Source organism: Labrus bergylta, chromosome 2 (assembly GCF_963930695.1).
Source record: "Labrus bergylta chromosome 2, fLabBer1.1, whole genome shotgun sequence".
In the NCBI taxonomy this organism is placed as follows: Eukaryota; Metazoa; Chordata; class Actinopteri; order Labriformes; family Labridae; genus Labrus; species Labrus bergylta.
The window spans coordinates 27,066,436-27,087,477 of NC_089196.1; the positions used below are offsets into that span (position 1 = coordinate 27,066,436).

General features: G+C 40.0%; 1 protein-coding gene across 1 annotated transcript; it reads right to left on the reverse strand.

The window, feature by feature from the left end:
• Positions 1 to 2,540: 2,540 nt before the first annotated feature.
• LOC109991202 (mothers against decapentaplegic homolog 4) lies at positions 2,541 to 14,945 on the reverse strand. The gene is made up of 10 exons (XM_020643450.3): positions 14,705 to 14,945; positions 12,836 to 13,188; positions 12,071 to 12,245; positions 10,220 to 10,471; positions 9,955 to 10,062; positions 9,804 to 9,854; positions 9,146 to 9,329; positions 8,141 to 8,309; positions 7,642 to 7,780; positions 2,541 to 6,606 (listed from the first exon to the last, which is right to left on the reverse strand). The coding sequence occupies exons 2-10, from the start codon at positions 13,073 to 13,075 to the stop codon at positions 6,395 to 6,397; spliced, it is 1,530 nt and encodes a 509-aa protein (XP_020499106.1). The 5' UTR covers positions 13,076 to 13,188; positions 14,705 to 14,945; the 3' UTR covers positions 2,541 to 6,394.
• Positions 14,946 to 21,042: the final 6,097 nt, after the last annotated feature.

A 21,042-nucleotide genomic window follows, 5' to 3' on the forward strand; every position in this document is an offset into this window, starting at 1 on the left:
TGTCCCAACTGCTGTGATTCTTTTTTCTTATTTTTCCATGACATGTTTATTCAAATGAATTAAACTTTATTGTCATTTTACAATGCAACAGTTGATCTATGCCGACTAAGAAAGTGTTTTTTCTGTAATTTCTTAAGTTATGTAACAATGTAATTTCCATTATTTTTAATATTATCAGGTGCTTTAGCTTTATAGTAAAATGGTAAAAGTCTTCTGACTACTCAAAGTGCTTTTACACCGCAGGTCACACCAACACATTCACACACTGATGGTACAGGCTGCTATGAGAAGTGACCATCAGAAGTAACTAATCATATTCATACACATTCATATGCTGCCAACAAAGCAGCGGCAGCAATTTAGGGTTAGGTGTCTTGCCCAAGGACACATTGGGCATGTTGCTGCAGGAGGTGAAAAGGAATCTTCGACCTTCTGGTTGAGACACGACCAACTGAGCCACAGCTGCTTTAAACAGCTTCAGATCTTCAGTCATATTTTTAAACAAGAGGTGCCGTGAGAGGAAAGAGCAGCGACGGTCTTTTCACCTTCATAAGTCAGCAAACACAGAGGCTTCCCATGTCCTCCAGCGTCCCTTACTCACACTTACAGAAAACTCCTGAAAAACTCCAGGAGGAGCTGTATGTGTGAACCCGAACAGCTACATGTTTCACTCAGACTTAAGCAGCACTTTCTCCTGCCAGCCCCCTAGTGTTTTTTTCCACCAGTCCAATGAGGGGATGTGAGAACACAGCAGGGTATTAACCGGCGAATTCACCTCGAGCCAATGAGAGGGTAGTGACGTTTCTATACTGTGACTGCTGCACGGTGCGTAGACTGTCCAGACCTCTACGACCTCTGTGCTCGTAATTAAACAGCTGCATTAAGTTTTCTGTTCACCAGTATGTTGTTCTCTGCTCTTTTGTGGATGTCATTCCATTGGACTACACAGCATTGATATAAAGACAGATATTCTCATTATAGCGTCATGTAGCTGACTCTGTTTCTTCATCTGCTACTTCTGCGTCGTTTTTTTAACGTCACATCTCACCTCAGAAGACCCCCCGCCCCCCCCCTGCCGTCTGACAGGGATAGTCTCCGGCTGTGAGGAGCATAATGTGAACAGCCAGGTCAGGAGAATATCCAGAGCAGTCCTCCTGTAATTATCTAGATATTTTCAGGAGTGTAGATGTGAAAACAGCTGTAGAGATTCAATAGTTAGTATTCCTGATAAAGACGGGGAGCAGAGGAGGTGACACTTGTCTAAATTGTAATAATGCAAAACGTAAGTGGTGCCTAGGACTTCTATTTTTCGCCATGGTTTTGAAGCAGATATCAATAACAGTTTGATGTTTGTACTGGTTTTGTAATCAAGTTTTAAATTCTGGAATAGTGAGAACCCTAGATTTTTTTTGTTTTTAACTGAAAAGTTGTTTTAATCTTTGTGCTCACACTCACTTCCAAATTCTGCAGGATCTCTTCTCAGCAACCTTTACGAAGCGTTGTCAGCAACAGGGGGAACATTTCTCCAAATCTGCAAATCTCAAATAATTCCCCGTCTATTCCTATCAATAAAACAAATACCTCTTTTCATCTCCCCCGTAAGCATGTGAACCTCCTCCAGGACTTGTGGTGTCAATGTGACTTTGCCACCATCTCAATCTTGTAAACAGTGATGCAAACCGTCTCATGAAAACAGACGTCTGCTTCTCATTGTGGTCCTTTAAATCTCATCACAAACTCATGTGGTCACTAAGTACCCTTTAAATGACTGGGCTCAAGTGTGTGGAGCAGCACGCAACATGTGCTTTTAAACGTCATAATACTGCTCTGACACTATTCTTTCTTTAATTCACACATCATTGAGACAGGTACAAAGAAGCACTTGTACTGAGTTTGGGCACATTTTTTGAAAGAAGACATTTTTGTCTCATAACTCTCCTGCAAATCTGTAAGGACACTTGATTTTCTTCTTCTTCAGCTGTGGATTAATGGTAGACGATGAAGTCTGTCATTGTGAGTAGTACTCGTCATGTTGATTTACAGTGTGTGGAAGTATTTGTAAGAAATCCCCCCCTGATGGAGCCCCCACCAGCTGTGATGACCTCGAGCTGTCATCTCGACAAATAGGGTTATGATTTTAGTTGCACCTGTACTTATGCTAACATCAGACGTCAGATTATACAGCAGGTCTGACCTCGCATTTTAAATACACGAGAGTCAGTAACATGACGTTAACCCCAACATCTCAGGGACTTATAACGTGTGTATCACTCCACCGCAAGTGTTCTGATATTTAACTTAATACCGAATGTTAAAGCAAAATTCTGAAAAATTCAGTCCAACAACACTCCCTCCTGTGATATTACTTTTACACCCTCTGTTTCAAGTGATATGATGTGTGTGTAAATGTAGCTCCAAATGTGTTCACTTCTCCTTCGGTTGTCCTGTCGCATCACATCAAAACGTCTGCTGCAAAGATATCTACACGTCTAATGAGTTCTGAAGGGGACATCGCTGAAAAAAAAAGAAAAGACCACCACTTAGAGAATACAACTTGTTTAATAACACTTTCACATAAGAAATACAGGTCAAATTTGCATCTGCAATCTGTCATAGTAGTCAACATCAACTCGTTGGAGCTGTGTCTTTCGGCTCCTACAATAATAACTGCAAGTAATATAAAAACATCTGTCCACTTTCAAGCACAAAATATAACAGATAAGATCTCCAGAATGAGTTCAACATCAGTTCTTTCAGTTACATAGAATCATAAAATATCCTGTTTCCTGCCATTTAAACATCCAACGCATCATTTTGTAAACAAATCAAAATCTAGACTCTCTTCATCCCTGATGTAGGATAAACTTCTTCAAACAATGCGACTCAAATTATAGTGAAGTAACCAAAAAAGAAAAAAAGGGAGGGGGGGGGGGACCGGGACAGAACAATAGCAAAGCGGGTCAGGTGTGTGACATGAAGACCCTTAATTTGAACTAAAAGATGGAAATGATCAAATAGCAATGCTAAAATACAAAAAGAATATTCAGTGTGGCAGTTTGATATGAAAAAAAAAAAAAAAGCATGAACAGATGTTCAAATCCTATTCAGTATGATTTATCTAAAACAAACAAATGCCTTTCAAACAGAACAGAATGTATCGCATGCAGCTGGGTGTAGGAGGAGGAGGAGGAGAGGGAGGGCGAGGGGGAGGAGGAGGAGGAGGGGGTTTACTGTGATCAAATTACTTCTGTGCAGCATGCTTCATGTTCTCGTTTACCTTCAGGCTGCACACTGATAACTGATGTTCTTGCATTAACACATTTCAAGAAGAACAGTTGAATTCTTTGAGAGCTCGGCTGTTAAAACGTTGAGTTTACATAATTCAGCTGGATCGTTCACATCAGTTATAACTATGTAGCTTCCCTCGATTAGCCTTTCATGTTGCTCTGATATAGCAGCAACATGCAGCACACCAGCGTAAAGCAGCTACTAGTGATTTCTATACTACTGACATTTACCTGTGCAAGGCCCCGTGTCCACCTAATGTTTTAACCAGGCAGGAAAGCGCTGGCTGTGCACTCAGGAGCACTTACATATCCTTCCTGTCTCTATGACAACAGTCTGTTGACAACAGCAGCTGTATGATCGACACCGCTCCGTTCCTTTTTGCTGTATGTAGTTTATTTCCCGATCAGACACGGAGCATGTGGGTACAAGCTGTGATCCGTAGGTGACAACACTACAGATTGCATCATACATTTGGAAAGAGCACCGGTGAAGTCAAAAGCTCCTTTCTGAAAAGGTGGATGATTTTCAACTTGAGCGCTCAAACAAATCGCACCAAAAACGCGGAGCGCTCCGCTGCTGCGACAATCTCTCCTCATTGAAAACAATTGGGGGGAAAAAAAGACACTGGTGCTCAGAAACAAACGCCAGGTGAACACGGGGCCCAAAGCAGGTGATGAAGTTTCTTTAAGTGAAATAGGAATAAGGGGATCTATTTGCCTTTAAATTTCATGCAAACATTGACATGCGTTTCAAAAAAAGTTATTTACATGGATTATAAAGAAGGAGAAAAAAAAACCGCAATCAAAGAGAAAGACTTTGAAGAAACCCTACAGATGTGTGTAAAATGTCTATAGTGTGTCAGGAAAGAAAGTTAAAAAAAAAAAAAAAAAAAAAAAAAAAAAAGGTGTCTTAGTGTTACATTCTCAATACAAATGCATCACAATGTGTCTTCTGCTGAAAAATCCTACTGAAAATATAAACCAACCTTTTCAATCCCTTATCAACATCGCAGGAAGACCACCTCAAGATAAGAGTTACTGTGTTATAAACAGGAAAACAAAAGTAAAGTGCTACAAACATAATACAACTCAATCCATAAAAAGTAACAAAATAAAACCATAAAAATATATATCGACGCTGGGATACTGTCTTCTCTCCTCTCTGTCAGTAAACTATACCAAAATAAAACACCTGGATCAAGTAGTTTATAAGTGGGCAGTTTAAATACAACGATTAATGTCGGGTATGATTTAAGATAAAAAACTATAAAATTGAAGTTGAATGAAAGTAAACAATTAGACTTTAAAAACTCTTACTAAAAAATGAAAATCAACTCAACTGTGGCACAGTCCAGCAGCACACTGGCAGTGATCGTACTCCACTCACAGCACGTTTGTGAGCATGAAGTACTTTGGTTTGCCAAAACATCGAGAAGTACGGAAGCCCTAAGCAGACATGCATCAGTACATTTTATAAACTCTGTGATTGGTTCATTTCAGTTCGAGATACCTAGAGAAGGAAAAAAAAAAAGATCTACAAAAAAAAGAAAAAAACAACTGTGATTGACATATCAGGGTAAAAACCAGCGTTTGTTATCTCGAGAGGATTAAATCAAAGGTATGGATATTTGTCTGCTTAAGGGCTTCCGTAGAGACACCCTGCTATACTAGTTCTGTGATGACATCTCAGACGCCTTACGTTAACCGTCTGCCTCTTCTGTTTTCTGACTGAAGTCTAACACACACAACCTGTCAGAGTAAGAAAAGACGACTGCATGGTGAGCATCTCGTCTTCACTCTGACCCGGTTCATACTCGACGCACAAAACATCCCCGTCCATGTGTTTCTATGATGCATTTCCCAAGTTTAGCGGCGACCCACTTGTGTTCAGATATATGTTTTCACAGATGTCGCTGCTGCTGCTGCTGTCAGGTTAATTCAGTCAGTAGCCAGACAAGGGCCATTATTGTTTAAATTAATGACAATAAATGATATACAGTACACATACACAGTGCCCCACCTGTTGAGATTGGCAGGAAAAGTAATAGGTGACTTGCATAATAAGCCTGAGACGGTGCAGCACATCCTGCATTGATGAATTAATGTCTGTTACAGCCATTAGTGAGGCACTCACCCCCCCCAAAAAAACAGTGTATGGTCGAATGTTTTTCAGATTAGCTTGGTAAGTGGTTTTACCAAATGGATCTCTATGTGTCTTTGAGGTTGAATTTAGGGCTGTCGACATGAAAATTTACCATTTGAGATTGATTGGTTAATCCAGTATAAAGAGGGTCTCTTACTGAGTCAAGATTAAACCTTTACCGGGGGGTGGGGGGTCCATTTTGACTTTAATTGAGAGTATTGGACTGATTTGAGATTCAGTTACAGACACCAGCAGTCACACAGCCTGGTCTTAAGGTCCAAACTTGTACTTTTGCTTCAGTTCAAAGGTTGTGAATCTGCATTAGGCTCGGTGGTGTGTCATTTCATTCTGCGATATTTGGGCAGTGATCGTCGCCACTCAGAGTGCTGCTGCTTCTTTAACATTCAGCCCCACTGCAGACTGAACGTGCTCATCATCCTGGATGTAAAACAGCTTTGTAACAGCTTGAATGAAAACTCGACAAAACCAGCAGTACTCTGGTGTGCAAACACTGGATGTAAGAGCCTTTCAGAACAGCTCTGTGATGTTAAAAATGGTTCAGTTGATCAGAGTGTCCATTAGTAGTTGGTGGTTGTGGACGCAGAGTACATTCCAGTATCACAGGTCTTGAATATGCACGTTGTGTTACTGTAATTATCTGAGACGTCTTACAGTTCATCATTCCAGTCAGCACAAATCAAAGCCATCTATCATAAATACAGATGTGTATTTGTGTAATAAATGGCTTTGGTTCATTTTAGTGTCCCTTCTGCTTTAAAAACATAAGTTGGGGGGGCCACAGTGCACAAAGGTGCTTCAAACACACCTGAAAGGTTGTTTTTTTTTCTCCTTATGCGTAAGCTTCAGAGTCACAGCTGTTTCACCGATTTCTCCACACAAAACTGTTCACTGAGGAAGACTTTTCCGCTTGACGCTGCAGTGTGGTGCTGCAGTGATGACGAGCTCAGTCCAGAGGCTGAGGGTCTGCTATGGGCATCGTGTGCAGAACCTCGTCCAGTAACTGCAGAGCTCTGTGCAGATGGATCTCGATCCAGCACGGGGTCTCCTTGATGCTCTGGCGGGGGTAGTCCGGCCCCCAGCCCTTTACAAAGCTCATCCTGAGAATACACAGCCTCCGGAGGTCGTCTACCCCGATACCGGCTGCTGCTGACAAACCTGAGAGGACGGGAGGAGAGGAGCAGGTCAGTGTGAGGCTGCAGACGTGGGACAAACTTCAAACCATGTGTTCTGTTTTCTATTGAAAACTTGAATGAATATACAAGTCAATTAAATGACTCAACAAATACAATGATACATTTTGTAGATTAGTTGAACAACAAAAAACAAGTGACTCTGTGTTCCTATGATGAGTTCATTACTGTTGATTTGACACATTTAACTTGCTATCTTTGGATACCAAGATAACGAGAGAAAAAAAAGCAGAGAAAGCCTATCAGTGGGAAAACCAGCGTTGTTATCTCAAGAGGATTAAATAAAATATAAGAATACATGTCCACTTGTGTCAAGGTCAGTTTCAAGGCCTGAGCCTACCGGTTCTAGTTTCTTTAGTGCTTATATTATATTTGCTCATCCTGCTCAGCATCGATTCCTTACCAGTAACTCTCAATAATCGTTTTTCTTTATTGCAGGACAGAAGACTATCAAAGTGCTTGTTTTATTTTCTTGAATCATTTTTGAATTACGAAATAAATTTGATTTTAAATAAGGGGGTTTTGTTCTCAGTGTAACTGCTTTGAACTTCATATTTTAAGACAAAAAAGAAACACAAACATGTCGTATCGGGCCAATAAGAAAGAGTGAAAACCATTTCAACACCCATTTCTACAACATAAAAAGACCAAACATCAATTGACTAATCCAAATAATTTAATTCTATAATGAAAAATGTTGGAGGCCTGATATTATCTACTCTCTAATAGAAATGGAGTTCAAGTAAAGACAACCCCTTCTATCATACAATACACTTTCAACTTCATTTTTGAAGCAGTGAAGCAAGCAAATGTTTTTATTTTTTTCCAGAGCACTTTATCTTAATACAAGCTGAGTTCAAATCTGTTCCTTTGTCTTTTTCATAAACAAGTGTTCCACCATCACAGACTCTCATTGCAGTATAATGACCACCAAACTGAGTCATCACACTGCCTCTCTGTGACTGAACGTGCATCTAAATCATCAGCTTCAGTGTCTTACTTATAGCAGGAGCTATCCCTCCCACTGATCCCGGTCCAGGTATATTCCCAGCCACAGCAGCTGCTTGGGCTGCAGCTGCTGCCTGAGCCGTGGCAGCCTGCTGTTGCATCTGCCTGTGACACTGACGAAGGTCAAACACCTGATGGGAGAGAGGAGACTGTAAACACCGAACATTCAGCTGCAATTAGCCCCCTGAGCCGGGGAAATGTAACCACTGCAGGCTGCCAATCAGGGAGAACCCCGAGTGGAAGTGGAGCTGTGTGAAGATGTCTTAATACGACTAATGAGTGACATGAAAGGAAGCGTAAGGAGACGGTTTGGCAAACACAGTCTTTGTACGAAGCAAATGTCAACAGGGCAGAGAGCCAAAGGGTATGGCATGAAAATGATGCTTTCAGCTTTCACTCAGCTCTTTACCCAAGAGGAAAAAAACAAGTTTATGAAATGTCAACCTTGAGTGATGTCCTCTTCTTTACAGCCCACAGACCCGTGTCCCTACCTTGATGTAAGCGCTGGGGTAGATTTTGTGCACGGCGTCTCCAGGGGCTCGGCCTGCCTCTCTGTCCAGGTAGTAACTCTGAACAAACACTGCGTGGTCACTAAGGCACCGTACCCACACGTCTCCCTCGCCCTTACACTCCAGCTGAACCCCTTTGCCAATGTGAAGCCTGAGAGAAAGGACGGTAGGGAAGAAAGAAAGCAGTTTGAGGGATAATAGTGTCAAGTGGAAATATTCATTTTAAACAAACTTCGTTTCGTTAACTTTCAATTATAAACACCTAAACACATTGTCCTGCAAACTTAGAAATGAAGAGTGTTTCACTTCACAGCTGCCCTGCATGTATTTTTAAATCCTCTCAGCCTTTTTTTTACATACACCCACAGGGTTTCTTTAAATAAACAGGAAAGTAAAAACTAGTGAAAAGAAGGTGTGGTCGTGTCATCCTTTCAAATCTCTGAACGTTGAACTAATGTGTTGAAAGACAGAAAGATGTGGAATTTTTTTTATTTGAATATTTGGGGTGATAAATATCTGCATCAGTAGAGCTAAAGATACCATTAGTTTCAAAAAATGCCAACACATAGCACATAGCAGAAAATGTCTCTATATTTTCAAGGCAACATGTGATTGCAGCAAGTAGTATTCAGAGAAAATCACCGCAAGTGAATACACGGGAGTGATGATGTGTACAACCAGTGCATGTGAAGCTGCCTCATGCTCTTTTATTTTTGCTTGTCAATGCCAGCATGTTTTTTGCTAATGTGAATATTTTCAATTGCACAGAACATTGGTATAAAGAAAAATACTCCCCCCCCCCTCTACCTCCTATCAGATATGCTAAATATCCCACTATGAGGGTATGAAAGAGTAACTAAGGACGGTTTTGGGAGCAGGAGAATTTTGAAATGTGCAGTAGTGCATGAGTAAAAAATGTCTAATTATTATAATCAGTACCTTTCAAACTGGTTTACTGTTATTACTGGAGATAATTCAGTCACATACCTCGCTCTTTCAATAGCCTCAGTGCGATGAACGTTGCTTAGCTGGCCTAAGCAGAACCGGTCTCCTCCTGAGGGGTCCACATAGCCGTCCACCGTCACGATGGGGCAGGAGGAGGGCACCTTAAACGTCTCGCCGACTTGCACATCCATCTCAAAGTAGGCAATGGAGCACCAGTAGTCAGGAGCTACAACAAAGGGGGAAATCAAATCATTGTGTGTCAGTAGTGACCTTAGTAGAGTTACTATTTGACAGTCATATCGTGAACATCCATAACCAAGCAACATTGAAGGTGTTTTCAAATCTGATGACGGAATTTGAATTTCAAAATCAACTTCAATTGGAATTATTGTTTATGTTATTATTATGTATTAAAGTAACATTCTAACTCAGAGTCTAAATGAATGTTTCAGCACATAATAAAATGATATAAAACTAACTTGTAAATGTATAAATATCCAATCTAGGCTCAAACTTTTACAGTCACCTTTAAGAACAGCACTGCCTCCATCAAGCACAAATTATAAAACAAGAAAACGATTCTGGAATTAATCGCAGTCTGGATAGTTGCAAAAAAAACCCTGAATTTTTTGTTTTATTCATAAATGTTTCTCTTCTTTTAAGTCTTTCCAGGGTTGATGTACTTTCTTCGTGTTCTCACCTGGGTGATTGGATATGGGAGGCTGAAAAGCGAGCTCATTATGCACCGGCCCTGAGAGAAAAAGAGAGAGGCATCAACCAATATGAGGGGGAGGGGGGTCATGTGTGTGATTCTGTATATGATTTTACTTTCAGCTGAAGTTGTTACTTACAGTAGTGTGTCGGGTGTGGCATGGGTGGGTGGTGCTGCAGATGACCGTTGGTGTGGTGGGGTAAGTTAGGGGTGAAGCTGCTGTTCCTGGACCAGGTTGAGCTGGCACCTAACAGGGGAGGGAAGAAAAGAAGTCAGAGCTCCACAGATGGACAGAATCAGAACCATTACCCATGTGAAGTCACATTTCTAGAACAAGACATTAGATAGTCTCAACTACCAATTACAGAAAAGCACATAAAACATTTTTAAAATGGGTGTCTCACTGCCTGATCCAGCAGCGATGGCGGGGAAAGACGACGTTGAGGCAGAGGTGGAAGCCTCAGCAGGTGTGAGCAGGTTCGGGGTTGCAAATGCTTCAGAAGGGGCCGGGCGGCTGCCTGATGGGGGATGCTGGATGGTCTGGAGGGAGTGTCCTCCATCAAGGGAGGGTAGACTTTGAGGTCCATCAAAATCATACTCATCCTTTATCAGTCCTGAGCTGGGTCCAGACGGGGTCAGTGTCAGTCCTGATAAGTCTGCCAATATGAAGACGGATTAACAAGTGGGCAAGCTGTGATTTATATTCAAGAAACATTTCCTCCAGAGTTCAAAAGAAACATCCTGCAGAGTGCTATATTATTATGCATTATTGTATTTACAGATGGCCTATCACTGACTGTAATTGCTCTTTACAGCCGCAATATAATAAACACTGAAATACTTTACACAGACAAATATACTGGATTTAAGTCTATTTGGGTGGAAAAAAAGGTATTAAAGCCCAAAGAGAACACATGACAGATATGGGAGAGCATTAGGAAAATCATTAGATTTTGGTGCCTATAGGTCAAGGAAAGAATATAATTTAGCGCAAAATGAGTACATCCCCACAGATTTATACCAATTTTGTGGCTTAAGTCATCCTTTTCTTCCCCTTGGAAAATGAAAAACTCTGAAAGACCAGAAAGACAACAAACAAAAGGTGTGTTTTGTCACTGCTGGGACGGAGAGTGGCAAATAAGTGGCAACTACTACAAGACATAAGTGCTAAAGAATCAAATCCCCTCCCACTGGTGCACCTAGCCTGACCGATGCTAGTGGCTTCTTTAGTTACTTATTTTAGTGTTTAAGTCAACACCTCACACACGTTCAGCACTGATGATAAACACACCTCATAACTCTTGTTATTGATTCATTTAACGTCTTTTGTAATAAATTATTTGTTTTCTTTGGTAAACTTCTGACCCCTCCCATGGCCCACGAACCGGGTTATGACCACTGGGTCCAGCAATCAGACTAGCGCACACACACACACGCACGCACGGAGGAGTAGGGAGACGACATTTGGAGAGAGCACAGGTGAAGCGAAACCTTTCTTCATTAAAATGTACAATTAAAGGTGTGGCTCTCAACTGTGGTACTTATATGTCATCAACCATTGATGGCCATGTTCAAAGTAACGTTTAATTTGTGTGAGCAGTGGCGTGATAGTAACAGGTAACTAAACGCAAGCTCAGCATCTCATGCTCCCTGTGACTCACTCAGGCACACATGGCAGCGTTTGCGCTGAAGGCGTGGACACTTAAAGTAAACACTTTGCAGTAAATCAGCTACAGTAGTGCTCAATTTGTGTGGTCACAGCGTTAACAAGCAACTGGACGGGGTACTTGTTGAGTTATACATTTCCTAGTGAAAGGGCAAATGATGTATGGTAATCAAGTTACAGGATATTATTCCACTGAGGCTGATAGAAATGTAGATAAGTCATAAAAATTAGTAAAGGCAAGTTTTGGTTTTGCATCAAACAAAAAAGTGTCAGTGTGAAGCATTTCAAGTCCCATGATTAACTTCGCACATCCTGCGATGTGACATCACAACTGAGACGGTCAAAGTTACGTCCTTAAGCCCAACAGGAAATACCTTTTTTTTTTTAAAAACCTTTAACATCTATTTGGTATTCATAGAACTTTTTTAAGACTGCTTTTGGTCTCTGTTAATGTCATAACATTAGAAGACATGAAATAATAAAACTCATTCTTTAGATTTCTTGCAGTTCTGTTTACTGGGCTTAACTAATCCACAAACACATATTCACAGATATTTACACAAACTGAGAATCAGCACCTGATACCCACCTATGCCAGGAGACACCACTCTCTCATAGTGATAGGGGTTCACACACACATTATCACACTTCAGGTCGAAGGCAAACTGGCAGTATTTCACGTGCTTCAGTTCATTCTTATGCAGGTCAGGCCAGCGCCACAACCGGGCATAGATGACGTGAGGAAACCCTTTACGGCCTGCAACCTGGAAATAACAACGACATAGAGCGAGAAAACAGATTCAAACGTTTAAGTTCAGGTGTAAAAGACGTGTTTGTGCTGTGAAGTCAAATGAAGTGTTTTCCACTCTTGTGGTGAGTGGCATGGCAACCAGACAAATAACCACTGCTTAAAAAAAAAAAAAAAAAAGCTGGAAAATGCCTCAGCACAGCTCTGCTAAACTGTGGAGAGATTTCCTCAATCTTCCTCCCTCACATTAGCTAGATGTTTTTGTAGAACTACGGATGAGTTAAATTCTTAATAAAAAATAAGCAAAAAAAAAGTGACATTCAGAATAATCCATACAGAAAATGGTTACCGGTTTCAGGACTATTTATATAGAAAATAACTGGGTTTTTCTGGAATTCAATTAAGAGGGGACATTTTAAAAGGCTAAATAAATTTTCTGTTTGTGATCAAATGAAACTTATTTGATAAGAAACTGAAAACTTAGAAAACAGTAATATTAACCATAACATTTCAAATCTAATCAAGTCACTTATACAGAGTAGAAACTGTCTACCAACCTGTGTGTATAAAATAAATGATATACATGATATAACTGTAAGGTCCTACCTGCAGCCGTCCATCCAGTGTCCTCTGGATGGTCACACACTTGCTGGGATGGGCCCCATTGGTGGTGATGGCTGTGATCAGGGAGTCAAGCTCATCTTTCTTCTCCTTCAGCTTTTTCACCAAGCTCTCGATGGCCCGCTTGGCAAAGGTCTCACTCTCACCACCCTGTCTGTGACACATGAGGCTGTGCACAATGCTCAGACAGGCATCGTTGCTGGTAGGTGTGTTGGTGATGGACATCTTGACTTCTGTCTCTGACTGAACTTTCTGAGAATATGTACTGTTCAGGCAGTTTCACATAATCAGGAAGCTGGGGTACAGAATATCTTCACAGGGCGATGGGGTGACGAGTTCTGAAAAGAGAGGATAACATGACCTTTGAATTAATGTTAAAGAGAGAGCAGGTTTATTCAACACAGCAACGATTGCTGTGGATGACGCATGCTGCTGTTATAATGCTGACCCTGTTGTGAAGGTTGGATCAGACGGCTGCTCGCTTACAAAACAGCGACAGAAACGTCTCCTCCTTACTTTAACTCTCTCATCCAGGTCTACACTCCCTCCCACCCGCTACGCTCTGCCAATGAAAGACGTCTGATCCAACCTTCACAACAGGGTCCTCAGTCTCTGACTAGACTCTTCTCCTCTGTCGCCCCCCGGTGGTGGAACAAACTTCCAAACGCCATTGGATCTGCAGAGTCCCCCTGCACCTTTAAGAAAAAGCTAAAGACCCAGCTCATGAATACCTGCTAACTTAATGATGATGGTCTCCATATTATTGATGATGATGATGGTTGTGACGATGGTTTTTGTTTGATAACGATGACTTATAAGATGGTTTCTATACTGATTAGAGCTCTCAAGAACTGCTGTCAATGTTGTGCTTTGCCTCTGGTCACTTCCTGTCAGCACCTGTTTGTCCAATCGGACTCAAAGCTGATCGTTTGCTCTTACTGACATTGTTCCCTTTTTTTCTAGATCCTTGCTTGTGTTGTACTTACTCTCTGATGTACGTCGCTTTGGATAAAAGCGTCTGCTGAGTGAATTGTAGAAAAAACATATAATTGAAATGACTTTTATGGTTAAAGTATTTAATGCAGGTGTGTTTTTTTTTATAAATTAAAGTTAATATAACACTGAAGCTGAGTGTACAAAAAGACAATACTTACAATACATACTACTCTTATTTTATACTTATTTGAGTACATTGTGTCAGTAACACCGACACAGTTAGATAATCAATGTTGTTGTTTTGTGTCTGATTGTTTATTGATTTAGTTATCAATTAAAAACAAATAACGCCTCACCAATCTACATACGGCACAAAGAATCCTCTTTTTCATCTTAGTTTATGTAACCATAAGGTGTATAAATTGCGTCAGATGAAGTTTAAACACAGTAGTTGTTGTTGTTGTTGTTGTCGTCGCTCGCTAGCGGCGCCGCTCCGGCTGCTGCTTTAAGCTACAAACACAGACGAAACTAACCAGCTGGACAAACTTCGTGTCTACAGGTGAAGTTTTGACTTCTCGCAGCAGAGCTATCACGTTACCTGATGTTGTCCTCTTGACGGATAAACTCGTTTATTTTGATTTTTCTGGCTCTCTGCTGAAATAACGCAGCTAGCATGGACGAGAGGAAAAAGCTAATGTAGCATGTTCACTGTCGTCAGTCCTGCAGAACAATAAATAACTGCTTTGGTTGATAGTCGGCGACAAAATAATCCGACAGAACCGTGAACACATCGGTTGTGAAGTGATTTATATGCAGTTTAATATTAAAAAGTACGTGGAGCTTTATAAAAAATAAGAAAAAGATAGCGACATGCTACATTGTGTTAGCTTGCAGCTAGCAGCTCCTCTTCCTTGTTACCTTGCCGACGGGGCCCCTGGTTCCGGGCTCTGCAGCTCCACTGTGACTCCCCGATTATCCTCTTAAAATGTCTTCGGCCGCCTATAAAAACACCGTCGATGAAGAAGTTGTTCTCGTAAACAGAAGCCTTACATGCTCAAAACTAGAGCGCGGCTAAAGTCGGAGTCAAATCTCAGATTTCGTGTCAAAGCCCAACAAGCCCCGTCCCACTTTACACACGCGATTTCCTCCAGCGGCTCATTGCGCATGCGTGAAATAAATCTGCTTCATTATGCAGTTCATTGATGCTACAGTACTGCAGTGTCAGATAAAGATAAACTTTATTAATCATTTTTGTTACAGCAGCTCAAGAAAACAGGGGACGGGAATATAATTATTAGAAATAAAAATAGAAGTTAAAAATCAAACATATTTACATCAGTTAAATAAAAAAATACAATAATGGAAAATGACACAGTAACTACACTGGAAAGAGTTATTGTTATAAAAAAAAAAAACACACAGTGTGTAGCATGAGGTGGTGATGCTATTAAAGAGTCTGATTAAACAGACAGAATAAATTACCTTAAAGACATATATTATATATTTCCTTTCTGCTTATTCTATTCCCTTAAAACATAATCTCAGTCATCACACATTTTACCTGTAGGCTCTTCTAAAGCCCACATCAGAATCAGAAATATCACGGACCCGTGTGTATATGTGTTTTGATTTTATTTTTTTATTTTTTTTAAATTGTTGTTGTTGTTGTTGTTGTTGTGTGTGAATGTTTTTGTTTATTTTTATTTTTATTTTTTATTCTATTTTTTTTCTTTCTTTCATCATTTGCTCAGTATTTTTTATTTTTTATTATTATTACTATTATTATTATTCTTGTCTCTACATTAATTTGATGACAACTAGATGTTGCTTTGCACTGGGCACGGGACGGGGTGGGGGGGGGATGTGAACGTCAGTACGGTGCTGTTGTATAACAGGTTAAAGCTATATGTTACTGCTGCTGGTACTGTCTTGTCTGCATGGTGTCTATTGTTTGGGGAAAAATGAATTAAAATAAAATAATTGAAAAATAAATATCACGGACCCGCTGGGAATAATACATATCCTGTAGAAAATAGCAATAAATATAGAAATTAAATAAGGAAATTAAATACAACACAAAGCACAGTAAAGATAATGCACTGATTATTTCTGTTGAAATTAAATTATTGATAATGAATGAGTTTCTTTACTGGTCTATCTTGCCTGATGAAATTGTTTTTTATTCCATCGGTAGCTGCACAATTGTCTGTGCACCCTTATTTAGCCAGTTGAATTGGTAATCTCATATCTTCAGCAAGAAAAAAGGTACATTCAGACAATACTGTGACTGTATGTAGCATGACAGTCTGGGCCAGATGCTTTTTAGCTTACATGTAAACAAAAATGTAATTACACCCCCACCCTTCCAACTTTGAGTTAATTTTTCTGTTACTCTGCTCTGGCTGGCTTGTTTGTTATTCTGATTCTCAATAAACAAAATGAAACTTGTATTGACATTAAGGTTTTTATTTCATAGGAATTGATAATAATCCACTAAACTCCTTAATTTGTCCTCAGCAAGAGGTCGACCCACTAGATTATGGACTAATGTAGATAGATTCAGAGACAGATTACACAACTGTTTTACAGAACGGTTGCATACAATTGAAATAAAAAGCAGAGCAGCTGTATCTGGTTTTCTCATTGGGTTCTGCTGCCAAAAACTGTCTTCTGTATATGAATCAACAAGCACACTAAATTCAGCCTCTATGAGAAGATTAAATTACAAATATCATGCAGCTACAAATGAAAGGTTCCCTGATCCAGTTGCTCTAGAATTAAAAGAGCACAAAAGAACCAGACCTTTTCATTTCTGCTGCTTCGCACACAGCTATTGATTTCACCGATTATTTTCTCTTTGGTCGTTAACGAAGTGCTAATTAGTCAAGCGAAATCAACTGCTGTGACATTAAAGACACTGTTAGTTCTTGATTTTTCTCTTTCATTTTACCCTTCGACACTCCACAGTAATGAAAATATCAACACATGTGCTCTCAATTCAATTCACTTCGAAAGAGCTTTAATGGCATGAGAAACATCTGTTTACTTTGCTAAAGCCAAAATGAAAATAAAACACAATTTAAGTACAATTAAAGACTAAGAAAATGTAAATTTAAAGTAACAGAGCAGTGCAGGGTTCCATTATTAACGAGTGTTTAAACATAAAACCTGTTTGACTTAAAAATACAAACTCTGACACTCTTAACATATAGACAGATGAAAAAAGATGATGTTCAAAAAGATCTCTCTCTCACACACACACACACACATGCAGACATGCACACACACACACACACACACACACACACACACTGCAAGCGCTGAAGTTTAAACACCCCACTGGTAGCCAATTTGTCCCAATTACAGATGTGAATATTTCCCGCTGACAGGCTGCACAGTGATGATTAATTATCAGCTTTGGTAGCTAATGTTCTTGGCTTGCTCCCATAATTTGACTTTAATAGTCTGTCATCTCTGCTTCTCTTTGTGTCCTGTTGCATCTCCCCCTTTTTCTTCTCCCTTTCTTTTATTCTTTCTTTCAATACAACAAATAAACAACCTTTACTGATTAATCTGAGGAGACAGTAACTATTTCTTTTCAGCCTTCTTGTATTTCACTTCCCTTTTGTTTCTTCTGTATATTTCTTTGACAGAGAAAACAGTTCCCAGAATTAAAATCCTGACAAATCACATGGGAGAGGAGAGTTTGAATGAGAGGAATGACAACTAATGTTATACACAGCTTGTAAAAAGATTTAGAAAAATGAAACGAGGGAGATTAACCCTCAAACACAAAAATACTAGTTCTCAGTTCAGTTCAATTCAAAGGAGCTTGACTGGCACGAGAAACATTCATGTTTAAATTGTCAAAGCAAAAGTGAAATAAAAAAAAACCACAAAACTGAGTTCAACAAAAGAATGAAAAAGAATCAAAGCTGTGCAACACTGCAACATTTGAATCACTAAAACCACTCAAATATGTCATGTTTACTTAAAGTACCATTTTAAAGTGGCAAACTTGCACCTAAGACATAGATCAGTAAAAATAACAAGATAACAGGAAAATAAAAACAGAAAATGTTTGAAAAATGTATAAAAAAATGTCTGTCTGTAAAAGTGTATTTACAAATCTATGGTCCTTCTGTATCTCCAGTGTACCTTTATATTCCAGAGATTAGCAGTCGGTCAGTGTGGGAGCAGAGATTAGTTGACCAGCAGAGGGCAGTAAACACCAGCCTATAGATGCTACACTGTGGTGATCCCAGTGCCGTATCATAGAGGGCACTGGGTGATCCAAACTCAGCCTGCAGATACAAAATCAGAACATTTAAAGATGCTGAGTGATTTATGCTAAATGATGATTGATGATGAAATGAAATCTTAGGAACATTGTTCTGTCTTTATTCATTTGTGCTGTGACAGCCGTACTGTGGTGGTCGGCCTCTTGGTTCATCTGATCAGCAGCTTCGTTCAGTCCCCCTCTCCTAATGTAAAACCAGAAGTGAGCGTACTTTTACAGTAAGAGTTTCCAAACTGTGGAGCATCCTCCTTCCCTTCTCCATCAGACCGGCTCAATCTGTGGTTTGTTTTAAAACTGCTATTAAAAACTCACTTTTACAGGCGAGCCTTTTTATAACTCTGTTGTTATTTGATGTAGTGCTCAATTTGTGTCTGATATGTCGCTTCCCACATGTGTATGGATGATTGTGTAGATGTTTGTATATCTGCATGTCACTGTTTTCCCTTTGGCTGTAAAGCACTTTGTAATGTTGTGCTTTATTAGTACATTCTATCACTATTATTATTTCATTATTATTAGTATAAAATCAACGCTGACTGACATTTGAATGGCTAACATTTTCCAACACGGATTAATAATCACAAAAAGTCATTGAGTATTGGATTTATTATTATTATGAATTCTCTTTATAGAGTCTATGGATTAGGAGGCTTAGAGAAGAGAGATGATCACACCAGAGCCTCGGCACAGAAAAAAAAAGTTGGTTCGCATGCTGTTACATTTTTCCGAGATGGCTTGGGGATGAGGAGGGGTAGCAATAAAATAAAACTCAGGGAAAAGAAGGAGGACGTAAGTATATGCAAAGTTTCAAAGTATTTATTAACAAACTAAAGAAAAATGTCCAACACATAACAAACTTCTTCCACAAAAACAAAAGAGATGCAAATCTAATATTTAATTAAAGTCAGAAGCTAACGAGCAAAATATAAAGAGAACAGGAAGGCCTCCGAGGGCATTCACTGAAGTCTGCTCGACGTCTAGACAAACACAGCCCAATGACACACTGGCGACTGGCCGACTCCTCTCCTGCTCTTTATAGCTTAGCCCCTGATTGGTCAATTGCCACAGGTGTGGCAGGGCACTCTGAGGACGCAACACCTGGGGAGCACACAGGCGAGAGAGAGAGAGAGAGAGAGAGAGAGAGAGAGAAAACACAAACATACATACAGTACACAACACTAAGGCACATAACACATGCAGAGATTCTTAAGACACAATAAATCATTATTTATACATTAACGCATACCAATGGGGCTCAATGTTTTGAATATTAATGAAGTGATTTTTGTGATTCACACGAGGACGTCTGAGGAGAAAACAGGCTCATTGGTCAAATTTGTAAAGAAGTTAGGAAGATTATCCAAAACTTCAAGGTCGCAAATTCCCAGAATCACAATAGCCCAACTGTCTGTAGCGACTGATATGGAGTGTAAATATGAATAACACTTTTATATTTGATTTCCCAGCTTATGAAGAAGTTGTCTGTTATCTGCAGTCTTCCTCCCGTATAAAAGCCATTTGTTTCACTTCCTTATGACATCCATTAAAAGTTTGAACCTTGAGGTGATTCTTAATCTGTGTCAAACTGGAATGAATGGCTTCACTTTCTTACAACAGCCTCGCTGTTTTAATAATCTCCCTGAAGATCGAGAGTCACAGGAGCAACCAAAGACAAAAATCTAAACATCAACGGGGCAGCAAAATGTAGCGCCGTCTAAACATCACTGGAATAACGAGAATGACTCATTTCTCACTCGACTGACGTTAAGATGTAAATATCATCTGCGAGCTGCTGATACTGACACTTTCAGAGCGCTTTAATGTGTGTGTGGATGATGGCAGCAAATTGATCAACAGCTCATATTGTCGCGCAGGACAGAAAAAAGAATGACACGCTGTGATTGGCTTAAGTTGATTTTCTTCAGAGAGGCTCTAAAGAGATGATGCTGAGGTTGATCAGACGTTATACATCACCTTGACAACCATCCCCCACAGGCAAGACACATGACTGCTCTGTGTGTGTGTGTGTGTGTGTGTGTGTGTGTGTGTGTGTGTGTGTGTGTGTGGGCCTTACACTGTACATCTGTCAACAGTCACAAACACATATAGACAGGCGGGCCAGGAGCGTAAGTGATGAGATGTGACTCTCTCCTTGTCTTCTGGGGAATATAAACGCAGCATTAAGTGACAGCACATATTTAACTACACACACACCAGGTTACTCTGTTATAACCTCCTCCATGCTCCATCGCCTCCGCCCTTTTATTTCCTCCTGATTCTCACGTCTTCCCACCCTTCTTTCTCCTCCTCTCATGTTGACTGCTCTCTGCCTTACTGTTCACCCTTCTCTTCCTGCTGCTAATCGACACACAAAGTCAGGTCCTTTAGGAATTCAAAAGGGACTCATCCTTTAGAAAGTGAAGTGACGTCCTGAGTCACCTCAGGTAGATAGGGGCGGGACAAATAATCAATCAGGCAATATATCATCGTCCTGACTCATGTGAAATAATCATCCAATCCCGTGTGCTTAATATTGATATTTTATTCGCTTCACTACTTCATGATCCCCGCTGTGACGTATCTGACATTAATGAAGGGGACAGTGAAAAGAAGTTAATTGGCCAAAGAAGAAGAAGAAGAAGTCACCGGATGTTGGACAGCGCAGAGAGGAAGTGAAGAGATGGAGTGTGATAAGAGCTGTTGACCTTTTGAGGGGCATTTTATCTTCTTCAGGTACTCAAGCTTCTTGAGTTGGTTGAAGTTCAGTGGCTGACTCATCTGTCAAAACAAAAGGCCTCTTTCTACCGAAGCTCAAAGTGGACACACATCCATACATTTTTTATTTATCTGTTTTCCCGTGATAACGCTTTCGTTGTTTTCCAGAGATTTCCATTTATTAATTTTGTATCCACAGAGTTGCAACAGCACAAAACAAACATAGGCTTAACTAACCTCA

Bases quoted from the DNA above. Each gene is read 5' to 3' on its own strand.
- LOC109991202 (XM_020643450.3), bottom strand. From the start codon at position 13,075: ATGTCCATCACCAACACACCTACCAGCAACGATGCCTGTCTGAGCATT. The intron at 9,330-9,803 runs GTGAGAACACGA...CCTTTGTTGTAG, and splicing joins TCCCATATCCAATCACCCAG to CTCCTGACTACTGGTGCTCC. The intron at 7,781-8,140 runs GTAGGGACACGG...CTCTCCCATCAG, and splicing joins ACCCCAGCGCTTACATCAAG to GTGTTTGACCTTCGTCAGTG.